At 43.6% G+C, this 15000-nt stretch overlaps 1 protein-coding gene across 1 annotated transcript in view; it reads right to left on the reverse strand.

Annotated features, from left to right (window-relative positions):
• LOC308321258 (RNA-binding protein Musashi homolog 2-like) overlaps positions 1 to 15000 on the reverse strand; it is a gene marked incomplete at both ends in the record, with an annotated part of 138848 nt that overhangs the window by 3823 nt on the left and 120025 nt on the right. The window contains one exon of the mRNA XM_080772097.1: positions 9101 to 9215. Within this exon, the coding sequence (XP_080628223.1) occupies positions 9101 to 9215 (115 nt within the window). The remainder of the gene's footprint in view (positions 1 to 9100; positions 9216 to 15000) is intronic.

The raw sequence follows: 15000 nt of genomic DNA on the forward strand, positions 1-15000 counted from the left end.
GGGGAGAGAGAGAGAGAGAGAGAGAGAGAGAGAGAGAGAGGGAGGGAGAGAGAGAGAGAGAGGGAGAGAGAAAGAGGGAGGGAGAGAGAGAGGGGGGGGAGAGAGAGAGAGAGAGAGAGAGAGAGAGAGAGAGAGAGAGAGAGAGGGAGGGAGGGAGGGAGAGAGAAAGAGGGAGGGAGAGAGAGAGATAGAAAGGAGGAAAGAAGTGCCAGGTAGTGTGAGAGTGTGTGTGCGTGGGGGGGGGGGGGGGGGGGGGGGGGGGGGGGGTTGGAGGGGGGCGGGGCATGCAGTCTGACATCATAGTGAACGGTGCTCATGTGTCTGTCTGTTGTTCTCCCCTGCTGTTACCAGGTGAGCAAATGACTGTCTGAGGGGAGAGAGTAGAGAGGAGGCTTCACAAAGTACCAGTCAGACAAGGTCCTCTGTGTCGTGTGTGTGTGTGTATGTGTGTGTGTGTGTGTGTGTGTGTGTATGTGTGTGTGTGCGTGTGTGTGTGTGCATGTGTGTGTGTGCGTGCGTGTATGTGTGTGTATGTACGAACGCGCTTGTGTTTGAATCAACGTGGCAGAAGTAGCGATTAGGCGCACCATGTTCCCCCCCCCCCCCCCCCGCCCCCCCCCCGCCCCCCCGTCGACTTGGCCCGTCTCCTCGATAAATAAAACCTGTCGTTTTATTTATCTGCCCCCGATGGTTTCGCTTCTTACCCGACCCTCTGTAGACGCCCGCGTATTAATATGCATGCTAATGTACCTATTTTATGGCTCAACAGTTCACATTCACTTTAAAATCAATTATCCATCTGCCGAAAGCCAGCGTGGAGGCTGCGAGGGGGCTTAACCCGTTCTGACCTGAGATCAGATTCATACGAGGTTTCCACTGCATGGACACACACTGGTCTGATTATAACCCATTCTGACCTGAGATCAGATTCTAAAAAAAATGTCAGTCGTTCTTCGATTTAAAAAAAAATAGCAGACCTACAAGCTCATAGCGCGCCACTCGGTGGCGCGCTATGAGCTTGTAGATCTGCTATTTTTAAATAGCTAAAGCACGACATGATGCTAACGCCAACATGGGTTCCCGTTCAGAATGTCTTAAGCGCGTATTAATTTCAAGCAAACATACATGCGACTCTCTCCTTACACAATAAAGATAAATGGCTCGATTAGACGCCGTAAACAAAAAGGGAACGCCAGAGAGGCCCCTTTAATGAGTTTTTCCGGCATGTAAGGAATTACCGCTCCCTAAGTAATGAGCGGCGTTCGTTGGTTGGGAGTTCTCATGCAAATTGGCAAACGGGAACGATTCGCTGTCCCGCTTTTCTGAATTGCATTTAGATAAGGGGGCGTCGCGCGCACGGGAGCGCAACGGTTCATACCGGCGCCCTCCTCTCTAACACGTCCTATAAGTCTCTCTCTCTCTCTCTGTGTGGCCACTTCCTCTCTCTCTCTCTCTCTCTAAAACTTTCCTCCAACTTTCTCTCTGTATACCTGCAACAACTGGCACTGCGCAAGAAAAACTCCCGTTAAACTTTCCGACAAACTCCGATAAACTCCCGAATTGTACACTGTAAATCCCTGGAACATGTGACGCGTTTAAACCTAAACACCATGTGTGTAATAATAAAATGCCAAGTGTTTATTAATATTCATACAATACAGTAAAGAACACGAGTTCAACTCAAACACCTCACGAGAACACCTAGTGTTCGAATTCTAAACACCTATATACAGTATGACTGACTTTGATTGTAAAAACTAAACACGTTTAAAAAGTGTTACAGGCGATTAAACATGTTCTTCTGTTTATAATCTAAACACTGTGACACGTTTAAAAAGTGTTACAAATGATGTGTTTAAAACAGTTTATAACCTAAACGCTTGGGTTTAGTGTATACCATCACATCCTGTATATTACCGTATATTAACTGTATATGCCCGCTAAACTTGTTTAACTTGTTGTAAACTTGTTTACGGGCAAAATACGCAGTGGCATGGAACGCTGGAACTTCCTCAAAGTGTTCCCAAAGTGCTAACCTTCCAACAATGACCATTACATGGTTGCTCGTATACTTCGAGCTCCATTCCTGTTGAAAAGAGTTGGACCATAAACTACTGAACAGAATACTGAATACTGGTTCTGACGGTGCCAGTCAATCTCCTCCTCAACCAAAAAAAAACAAATGAGACTCTGTGAGTGATATCCATATCCAATTATTCTCCATTCACAGAGCAGGAGCCAAGATGAAATCGCATATTCATAATTTAATATAAGCTTCAGTTTTTTCCCCCTCATTTAGCTCTGCAATGTTCTGCTGGGAATGTGTGTCTGTGTGTGTGTGTGTGCGTGCACGTGCGTGCATGCATGCATGCATGCGTGCGGATGGGGGTATAGAGAATGTGTGCATGTGTGTAAGACAAGGGTGAAGGCCCAGTGAGACATCCAGGGCAGCACAAGGGGGGCCTGCATGGTGCGTGAATATCAGTGCATATTATTGGACCCCGGCCCAACCCTTTGGCCCCACCATGTGAGGAGAGACATTGCTTAGCGGAGCCAAATTGAAGGTGTGCCCCCCCCCCCCCCCCGACCTATACCCAGAGCCCCCCCCCCCGTTATCAGTCAACTGAATTTGGGATTCGGCACTATATACTGTATACTATATACTGTACGCCGGCATCAAACCATTTTTATTTGCTCCAGTTGTTTTTTGGCAGACGATCAATCTCTCTGTTAATTAATTATCTCTTGTCAAGTATAATGCACGGTTGTGGGTGGGGGGGGGGGGGGTCACGCATACAGGGGGGTTATGTGGTTCGTGGGGGTGCTGCTCTTTGCCTGTGTGTGCGTGTGTGTGTGTGTGTGTGTGTGTGTGTGTGTGTGTGTGTGTGCGTGTGTTTTATCCGAGTGGAATTCATTCATATAAACACAGTTCTCTATAGTCTGGACTGCCAGTGTCTGCCAACTTCCATACAGCGAGGGGAGACAGAATGCACATAATTGCCGCCTTCTACATACAGTGAGGGAGTCAGTAAGTAAGTAGTCGAAGTGTCCTTGAGCAAAGACTCTAACTGAACCCCCGGAATTGCTCCCGAAGAAGTGCAGGTTTTGGTGCCTCGCATGGTGTCCTCTCGGTGTGTGGATAATGTGTGTGAATTGTGGGTGAATGTATACAATGCAACAATCGTCTCTGTAAAAAGCAGCCTTGGATAAAAGGCGCTATATATACTGTATATAAATGCACCGTTTACCACCATACAGTGAATATCAGTCAGAATGCTCTTTCCGACCTTATAGATATAGCCTAGGGCAGGGGTAGAACCTTAGGCACGGGTGCCAACATTGGCACAGGGGAGGGTGATCACTGGCACACTGGCATTAGTGTGAGAGAGAGAAGGTTTTTATTTAAAATTAAATATTCAAAAAAAAAGTATAGTCAGTTAAATTAAGTCTATTCACATCTACAAATTACACGATAATTTACATCCTGCACATAATTGTACATTCATTCAAACTCGAAACTCATGACTGGGGAGGGATTACAGTAGGTGGGTTAATGCTCTGAGTTTAATGATCATCAAAAATATTTCTAAGCTTGTTATGTATATCCTATATGGACAATCAAAATCAGTTGGGAATATTTAATGTTGATGTGGTGTCATAAATATATATGGCACACTGACTATCACGGAAATGAAAACATGGCACTTGATGTGAAAAAGGTCACAGACCCCTGGCCTAGGTGACTCTGAATGGACTTCCAACCTTTCATGCAGTATAAGGGAGTTTGGAGTGGATGTCCAGAGGGGAGGGGTGGAAAGGGGGGGGGGAGGGAGGGGGGGGGGCTGGCAGGAGGTATTGTCAGTATTACAGACTCGGTTAGTCAGTGTCATTTAGCGCCACCTCTCTGCCCCGCCCCCTGCAGCTGTGGACCCGTTGCACGGCGTGCACCAGCCAGATGATGGAACGGTGGCGGTCGGACTGCCTTTGGGGGGGGTGGGGGGGGGGGGGGGGGGGGGGGGAGTATAAGATTAATTTTATAGCAAGTGAGGCACGTTCAGACAACAATGAAATCACACCCGTGTGAAGTGAGGGGGGGCTCATCTTACGTCATCTCATTCCGACGCGATCGGAATTTGCGTCCTCATCTAACGTCTTTGAATGTTTGTGTCGCGCATTATTTGTACACGAATAACGAACACTCAAAATTGTCCATTCATCGTCAATGGGATTGAATGTCTGCGCTCGGTGAGTGGCGCGCACAGAGCGCAAACATTAAATGAGCTTGTAGATCTGCTATTTTTCAATAGCTATAAAGTATAACATAATGCTTAGTTAAAAAGGGGTTCCCGGAATGGGCTAATAATAGTGACCCAGTGCAGCAAAAGATGGTGCCGTGCACTGTACTGGAAACATAAAAAAAATATGATTTCTCTGACTTGTTGCTATTGCTTCTTGTCTTGTATTATTTCACAGGGATAAATCCTATCCCTTTCGTTAAATCATGTTAGCTCATATCATGCAGTCTTTCATACCATCGTGCAATAAGGGCGGCAGAATAATCGCTCACAACACGCCATGTCAACTCTGAGTTATTAAATTAACCACAAACATCGAGTTAAAGTGATCCTCACAACCCAAGTTTTAAAATTAAAGTGTCGAGATTATTCTTGGGGAAGTGAAGCGTTACAAATGGATATTTTGGGGTAATTTTCCCTCTGCAACGTCGCTACTCTTCCCTGGAGACGTTTATAGCCTTCGTTACCCTGTTAGCTAGTGAAGAATACTTAACTATGTCCAATTGGAAAGAATCAGATGCTTTGCTGGGTGGCTCCCTGAAAGAATGCAGTAAGGTGTGGGACCCCTTTTTATACAGCTCACAACGCATCGCGCTGTGAGCTTGTAGATCGTCTATTCTCAGCACATGTAAAATCAGTCATTACGACGGCATCAAGGCCAAAATACATTTTAGTCGACTAAATCACCTCTAGATTTAGTCGACTAAAATCTTATGATATCTAGTCGACTAAAACTAGACTAGACACTAAAACATTCCAGGTGACAAAAAATGTGACTAAAACTAAATGAAAACTACGTATTCAAGAGACTATGACTAAAACTAAAATAAATCTAAATGTTGCTGCCAAGAACAACACACACTGCACAAAAGGGAGATTCTTCTCACCTTCGGTTCAGTGCTCCCATTCACACAACACACAATGACTTCTGAGATAGGAGTCTGGCTGGAGATTACTCCACAGACAAAACATCCTTTGCTGCATTTGATTGCTATTCTTGTTCTAAAACAATGGAGCGCGCAGCTGTTCCAAGTTTCAGTCTGATTAGTGATTAACCACTTGCACCCCCGGTCTAACGATAATCCCCACTGCGTGATAACTGATAATATAATAATAAATAATAATAATTTTTTGAACATTTTGAAAAACGACTGACATTTTTAGAATCTGATCTCAGGTCAGAATGGGTTGATCAGACCAGTCAGTGTGTGTCCAGTGGAAACCTTGTATGAATCTGATCTCAGGTCAGAATGGGTTAATCAGACCAGTGTGTGTCCAGTGGAAACCTTGTATGAATCTGATCTCAGGTCAGAATGGGTTAAAAAGAAAACTGTCCGGATTTTAGAAGACATTTAGTAGAATCGGCCTCATTCCAAAATGGGTTAAGTAAAGAGTACTCTCTCCCACCACCTAAAGCCCTGGCATACGATGATTAAAAGTTGTACATCATCTCCACTGTCAGATTTATGTCATTCAGATTTCTCTTGTCATCCGCTAAATGTCATTGTTAATTGCTTGTGTCACGTATGGTTCTATCACCAGTCAATCAAGGGCTTTGGTTTGTAAGTGTACCAGTTTAATAATGGCTGCCCCACACTCGCATTGCGAGGCCTTCGTGAAGGGAAGTTATAATAGGACAGTGTTGTTTTTGGCAGCAAATTTTGATTTTTAGTTTTAGTCACAGTCTCTTTTCAGTCACGTTTTAGTCACCTGGAATGTCTTAGTTTTAGTCTGGTTTTTAGTCGACTATAAATATAAGATTTCAGCCAACTGAATCTACAGTTGATTTAGTCGACTAAAATGTATTTTGGCGGGACTTGATGCAGTTTTTTACACTTGCTGAAAATAGCCGATCTACAAGTGGTGTCTTGTTTTTTTCTTTTTACTGCTTTTTACTGCTTTTTACTGCTTTTTACGCGCGTGCATGTGCGTGCACGTGCGCATCACAGAACACAGAACAGCTGATATAGCCTGCATGCCAATTGTTAAATAGTGTATGAGAGTTTTAGACACAAACACAAAAGGACTTGAAATAGTCAGACGAATTATCTTTACTGCACACTAGAGAAAAACTAAAACGTTTGCTTTGGACGAATTAATCTGTTCTGGCGGATAGATGGAGGCATTCTTCTTGTGTGCAGAACATCACACCACACACACAGCAGAACACCACACACACACAGCAGAACAACACACCACACATACAGCAGAACACCACACACACACAGCAGAACACCACACCACACACACAGCAGCAGATAGCCTGCTGGAGCTTTTTCCTCCAGTTTTCAGTATGTGTCTCTAAGCCGAAACAGCGATATTTATAATCTTCACACGCATAAAAACAAAAAAAGTACTTCACAGGAAGAACATTGGTGTATAAGAGATTCACTGAAAGATATTCTCTTGGAATATCAACTACAAACTACAAAGAATATTTCACCAGTTGGCATTTCTTGGTCTCCAAAAAGAAACGGAAAAGATGCCAGTGCAGCAACTCAAGCAGACGCCAGTGACAGTGATATGTGCATTGATAGTTGACAGTCGACTCAGTTGACATATTCCAAGTGGGGGGAAAGCAGTGTTGTTTTCGTCGACTAAAACTAAAAAGAAAAATGTTCGTCGACTACCTTTTTCTACTGACGAAAACTAAATGGAAACTAAATGAAAACTATCTATGATGACTAAAACTAAGACTAAATATACTGACAATTTCGTCAACGAATAAAAACTAGACTAAAATGTTAGGAAGGGACTAGTGGACAAGAGATCCAGTACAAGTCATTTTACACTTGGTTGCATGGTGAAAATAGCAGATCTACAAGCTCACAACGTGTCGCGCTGCAACGCGTTGTGAGCTTGTAGATCGGCTATTTTCAGCAAGTGTAAAAAATATGATGCCGTCATTATGACGGCATCAAGGCCCGCCAAAATACATTTTAGTCGACTGAATCACCTGTAGATTTAGTTGACTAAAATCTTATGATATTTAGTCGACTAAAACTAGACTAACACTAAAACATTCCAGGTGACTAAAATGTGACTAAAACGAAATGAAAACTATTCAAGAGACTAAGACTAAAACTAAAATAGAAATGTGCTGCCAAAAACAACACTGGGGGAAAGAAATACCTCTTTATTCCAAGGAGGATCTCTGTTAGAATTATTGATGAAGTTAAATTGCGTTCTTCACTAACACTAATCGCTCTGGGTCGCTACAGGCCGATCGATAAACCGGAAACGGTCCGTCAGTGAAAAGGTTCCCCTCCGTCCACTTCCATTTATCTCGGATTTTCTTTTTCTTCCTAGATTGCGTTTCTGATCAAAACGAGCTTTATTCACGCGGCTAATGGCTAAACCGTTGGTGGTCGCGGCCACAACATTTACATTTCGGGGTGAATTTCAAAAAAGATTGCCGGTAAACTTTACACAGCCACATTTTTACTTCCGGTTCATGGTCTCCACAACAGGAGAACGGTGGGCGAAATAAATCTGTCAAAATAAGAGCTCGCTCTGAAAAGTCGTGGCAACAGGAGAACAGGGGGCGGAATAAAGACGTCGACTAAAGGCTCATTCATAGTCTGGATTTACGGTGGTGAGGTGACCACCGAACTACAACATGACGTCACTGAGGTGACCACCGAACTACAACATGACGTCACTGAGGTGACCACCGAACTACAACATGACGTCACTGAGGTGACCACCGAACTACAACATGACGTCACTGAGGTGACCACCGAACTACAACATGACGTCACTGAGGTGAACACCGAACTACAACATGACGTCACTGAGGTGACCACCAAACTACAACATGACGTCACTGAGGTGACCACCAAACTACAACATGACGTCACTGAGGTGACCACCAAACTACAACATGACGTCACTGAGGTGACCACCGAACTACAACATGACGTCACTGAGGTGACCACCAAACTACAACATGACGTCACTGAGGTGACCACCGAACTACAACATGACGTCACTGAGGTGACCACCGAACTACAACATGACGTCACTGAGATGACCACCAAACTACAACATGACGTCACTGAGGTGACCACCGAACTACAACATGACGTCACTGAGGTGACCACCGAACTACAACATGACGTCACTGAGGTGACCACCGAACTACAACATGACGTCACTGAGCCGCGGTGAAGAGCAAACCACCGCCACCGCTCCAGCCCTTCTCTCTGTTTTTACTCACCACCGAAAAACCAGACTATGAATAGGCCTTAAAACCAGTAAGACGCGCAAACGCGGGAAGCGAACGCAACTGTCTGTCCCGCTTTTGTGCCCATATATGGAGCTGAGTGATTTGTTTGTGAATTGTGATTGATGCAACAAACTCCATATTTGGACGTATAGCTGCTTTGGGGACTCCTTACATATAAGATACAATAATTCCAATAATTGTAGATACAATATAAGGACAATGCAAATAACGATCTGGAGTCATACTGAGAGTCATACTCGAATTGTCATCTCATGGAAGTAAGCTGTCCAACTCTGTTTACTTTTATTTGAACTCAAATGTGACTCCTTAGCAACTAATAAAGATTCTTGCTGAGTAAATATACAACGCATCCTGAGGACTTCTTCTTTTAAAACGATTCTACAGTGCGCGAGCGCGCGCACACACACACACACACACACACACACACACACACACACACACACACACACACACACACACACACACACACACACACACACACACACACACACACACACACACACACACACACACACACACACACACACACACACACACACAGGGGGGTGGTACTCACTCAGCATGCCCATGCCCAGCATGAACGCGTCCATGGTGTAAGGTAGGCCCCTGGCCCGGCCTCGAGTTCCTGGAGGAAACATCACCTCCTTCGGCTGGGCCTTCTTGCATTCTACCTGTTGGAACACAACAACACAAACATATCCTTAGGCTGGGCCTTCTTGCATTCTACCTGTTTAGAACACAACAACACAAACATATCCTTAGGCTGGGCCTTCTTGCATTCTACCTGTTTAGAACACAACAACACAAACATATCCTTAGGCTGGGCCTTCTTGCATTCTACCTGTTTAGAACACAACAACACAAACATATCCTTAGGCTGGGCCTTCTTGCATTCTACCTGTTTAGAACACAACAACACAAACATATCCTTAGGCTGGGCCTTCTTGCATTCTACCTGTTGGAAAACACAACAACACAAACATATCCTTAGGTTGGGCCTTCTTGCATTCTACCTGTTGGAAAACACAACAACACAAACATATCCTTAGGCTGGGCCTTCTTGCATTCTACCTGTTGGAACACAACAACACAAACATATCCTTAGGCTGGGCCATCTTGCATTCTACCTGTTGGAACACAACAACACAAACATATCCTTAGGCTGGGCCTTCTTGCATTCTACCTGTTGGAACACAACAACACAAACATATCCTTAGGCTGGGCCTTCTTGCATTCTACCTGTTGGAACACAACAACACAAACATATCCTTAGGCTGGGCCTTCTTGCATTCTACCTGTTGGAACACAACAACACAAACATAGCAATGTTTAACCCACTCTGACCTGAGATCAGATTCTATACCAGGTTTCCACTGGACACACACACACACTGGTCTGATTAACCCATTCTGACCTGAGATCAGATTCTATACCAGGTTTCCACTGGACACACACTGGTCTGATTGACCCATTCTGACCTGAGATCAGATTCTAAAAATGTCAGTCGTTCTTCGATTTTTCAAAAAATAGCAGACCTACAAGCTCGTAGCGCACCACTCGGTGGCGCGCTACGAGCTCGTAGATCTGCTATTTTTCAATAGCTAAAGCATAAAATGATGCCAACACCAAAATGGGTTCCCGTTAAGAATGGGTTAACCTAACACGAGTAAAATAATATATAACATCATAGTCCCAATTATTAAAAAGATCTCTTGTCTTTTATTCCAACCAACCCTGTTTCCCTGGTGTTATATTTTGTAGATGAATGTAAGATGTGTAGATGAATGTATATATCTAAGGACAACATGAATGTATGCACTGTGTGTGTAGGCAGATAGATGTCCCATCGGTCTGCTACACGTGCACCTAAATATACAGATGGACTCCAGGGGTAGGGCCCCTGGACAAGCCTATGGCTTCTCCCTATAGCCATTTTTCAGATATCGGACAGGACATGAGCTATACGGACACTCAAAAGGAGTAGAAAAATAAAGAAGTAAACTATGTGTGCTACAGTATGTATGAACTGTATGTCCACCATTCCGAAAATAAAACTGAACTGAACTGAACTGTTATTGTATCATGTTGTAGCACCTGTTAACCACTGGACTAGTTCTAGGTTCTAATGAGTGGGGAACAATACAATATCAGACAAGAGAGACCACTTACTTTGAATGTAAAACCGGCAAACCTTTTACTCAATAAGACAAAGACAAACATACAATACATACAACACACAATAACATTGACCTTTGACCCAATAAAGCAAAAACAAAATCCTGCCGGTATCCTAAGGTAAGTTTCCACTTTCTTTCCACTTTTTTTTGGCACTGTTCAATCCAAAAATAAATGAAATAATTCAATTCAAGCTCCAACACTCCTACCGCTCTGGCAGTGAGTGGATCAAGTAAGGTAGTCTGACCGTGCAAAGTGGACCCTTGCATGTAGAATGGTTCCTTGTATCAGTGTCTGTGTGGGCTCCTAGCTAAGCTCGCCATCCAGATCTCTAACATATCACTGTGTTGTTCCAACAGGGACATAAAACCCTGACCTGTACAACAGGCCATAAAGAAAACAAATCACTAAACTACACAGGTTCTGTGGGTCAATTAGCACTAGCTGCAGTATGCACAACTAGACCCAAATAGATGCTGATTATTACTGCCAGCAGCTGGTGCCCAGCTGAGCTGCCTTAAGTGTACTACTACTCATGTTTTACCATCAACAAACCAACATTTTATCACCAAAAGCATACACAATATACTCTTACTCATGAAACAATACAAAACGTTTCCATGTAAAAGTTAAATCACAAAGTTTAAGTGCAATGAATCAATGCATTGTTTTTAAACTCACCAAAACACTCGGTCTGCACAAACTCAAAACAATTAAACCGAGCAGGTTGTGCTCCCAAGTCTGACCAAACACTTAACACAAGTGTGTGTCACTGTTCTAATGTTTACATCAAACGTTTTTTATCACAGGTTTCTTCCTTTTTTAATCAGTTTAGCAGCTTTCTGTTCTGACTGACATTGTCTGCTCCTCTCTCACCACAGCCTCAGCAGAGCACCCCCCCCCCACACACACACACACACACACACACACACACACACACACACACACACACACACACACACACACACACACACACACACACACACACACACACACTGTGTCATTAAAGGGGAAGTCACTTCACCTGCCTGTCCCTGGCTTAAAGGGATGTTGTTGTTTTTTGTACATGTACAGTTTTACTGCTGACTCTAAACATTGTGAAACCATTAGGCTACCATTTTAACCCTTATTTATCAATGTTGCTGTCATGAATTACTTGTGCATTTCAATGACTTATTTATTTAATATAGTACACCCTCATTTCACACGTGGGTTACATCTAGTATATGCAGAATATAATATGCTGTTATCTGTGCTTAAATTATTATTTTTGTTTCCTACTGTTCATATTATATGTCAAAAATACATGGTTGTTTTTGTATGTCTGTTATTTTCCATATTGTTTAATGATGACGATAACAGTGGGGGGTGGGATGGGGTGAGGGAGGAAAAAAAAAGGTATGTTCAAACTGTACTACATTGTTGAAAACTACTACCAATAAACGAATAAAATAATATATTATGCAACAAATCAGAAATCCTATACTCCGTCACCAGCCCCTCCAGGGAACTTCACCCTCAACACTGTAACAACCTCCTCCTCCCACATCCATAACCCTCTCATTCCTCGCCCACATGAACCAGTTCAACCAAAAACTGCCCTTTCTTTCACCTCAGGAATATATTATTTGCCCTCATGCCTCCGGGCCGGCCCTCCCTGACTTTACCAGCCACCCGAAACACTCCTCCACGCATTCATTACACATCCACCGGATTGATTAACTGCAACAGTATATATATATATATATATCCTCAACTGCACCGCCTTCAAAGTCCCTCAGCAAACTCCAACACGTCCAGAACTTATAGCCGCCCGTCTGCTGACCAGTACACGGGTCAGAGGTCACAGTACGCCTGTCCTCCACGACCTACTGTACACACTGGCTCCACGTCAAACTAATAAATACACTACGAAATTCTGCTCGTACTATGTCAGTCGTTCTCAAACTATTTCATGTCAAGAAGCCCCAGAATTCTATGTATTTGGCCGCTGACCCCTATCTGAAAACATGTTGTTCCAGGGACACCCCCCCCCCCCCCCCCCCAGAAGCAAAGATTTGAGTTAAAAAAACGTTCGCAATGAAAGAATATATACTGTATTCAAAGATTTGCACCACATTTTCACAATCTCCTTCAAAAACCTCACTCAAAACCCACCTCTTCAAGATAGCTTTCCCCTGCAGCTGAGGTCTGGATAAGATGTCCCCCCACCCCAAAGGGCCTTTCTGTGGGGAGTTTGCATGTTCTCCCCGTGTCCCCTAGGGTAGGTACCCTCACAAAAAACATGCAGTAATCCTGGTAACTAAACTGCCTCCCCCTGGCCAGCCGGGGCGCCTGATGGAGGGGAAAGGAACTGGTTGGAATAACGTGTTCCTTCCACGCGCTACAGCGTCCAACCAGGGAAACTCCCCCCTGTCAGGTGTAAAGGAGCAACTTGGACACTCAGGCATGAAGGAAGCATGAGTTCAAGTCCGTTGCTCTCCCCTTGTCCCCCATATATGGGGACTAGGTTGGTCTCCCCTTGTCCCGCATATATGGGGACTAGGTTGGTCTCCCCTTGTCCCCCATATATGGGGACTAGGTTGGTCTCCCCTTGTCCCCCATATATGGGGACTAGGTTGGTGGAGGGTGTGTAGAGCCCAGGATCACATTAGATGATTGACACAGGGGTGAAAAATGGGTTACAAAATCGTGGGATAAAAAATATATAAAAACAAAAGATGTCCCCCCCACCATCCCTTGTTTATCCTTTTGTCACTTATCTAGTACCTGTTGTTGTTTTCTTCTTCTTTTGTTTTCTCGAATAAAATGTGATCCTTATTCTTTTATGTAAAGCGCTTTGGGTATTTAGAGAAGCGCTATATCAATTTGAGCTATTATCATCATTACGCAGAGTATAATTTATATAGCTGTTTAGTGTTTAACGACACAACCAAGGTAGTCATAACTGATAATAATGGTGAATTTGCCCAGGTGGCCTGATAATTACTTTTGCATTGTGGTATAATTACTGTATACATCATGGCATTTTAATACTGCTTAGAGTAGACCAAAGGCATAATGCACAGCTTCTGTACGTCACAGTTTCACTTAGTTTTATAGCACACTTAAGAGTGCCAGAAGAAAGGTCTGCAGTGTTCGCTTGTTACAGAAGAGGACAGAGGAAACAGCCAACGCAGTGCTTGTTAATTTCACACTCTTCAGACAGTATAGTCCAAACTACTGCAGGATATATTATTAATATGTGTGTCCATTAAATAGCTAGCGTTAAAAATGGAACCCATCTACGTTTTTTGCCAAAAGTTGCATTGTACATTGTTTCAGCGGAATGAAGTAGTAACTAACTACGTTTCCAGTCAAAATGTCAAATGATTATTTAGAGCCAAAGTTTGAACCAACTATTGTAATTTATAAAATTTAATGTGGAAATAGCGAATATACTAAGGCCGGCGCTGAGGTGACAGAAATAAATAAGTAATGAGAACGGTAAAAAAAAAAAAAAATACCCACAAAACAAATCCGCCTAAAAACAACTTGAGAAACCTATATGCGGGGCAAGTTTTCCGATCTCCATTTCCTTGTATACATTTTAAAATGGGGGATGTTGAGACAGTTTGCCGGCCACTGCTATACAGAGCTGACAATGAGGTTATATATCTTCTCTGGAGTCCTGCCTCAAAGCAGACCAGAGGTATAAGAAAACTGTCGTTCCCTGATGTCATCGCTATAGGGACACATGATGTCATCGCTATAGGGACACATGATGTCATCGCTATATGGACACATGATGTCATCGCTATAGTAGGGACACATGATGTCATCGCTATATGGACACATGATGTCATCGCTATAGGGACACATGTCATCGCTATAGGGACACATGATGTCATCGCTATAGGGACACATGATGTCATCGCTATATAGGGACACATGATGTCATCGCTATAGGGACACATGATGTCATCGCTATAGGGACACATGATGTCATCGCTATAGGGACACATGATGTCATCGCTATATAGGGACACATGATGTCATCGCTATAGGGACACATGATGTCATCGCTATAGGGACACATGATGTCATCGCTATAGGGACACATGATGTCATCGCTATAGGGACACATGATGTCATCGCTATAGGGACACATGATGTCATCGCTATAGTAGGGACACATGTCATCGCTATAGGGACACATGTCATCGCTATAGGGACACATGATGTCATCGCTATAGGGACACATGATGTCATCGCTATAGGGACACATGATGTCATCGCTAT

The sequence above is a fragment of the Protomyctophum bolini genome (genome assembly GCF_963924005.1).
Source record: "Protomyctophum bolini genome assembly, chromosome: 9".
Classification (NCBI taxonomy): domain Eukaryota; kingdom Metazoa; phylum Chordata; class Actinopteri; order Myctophiformes; family Myctophidae; genus Protomyctophum; species Protomyctophum bolini.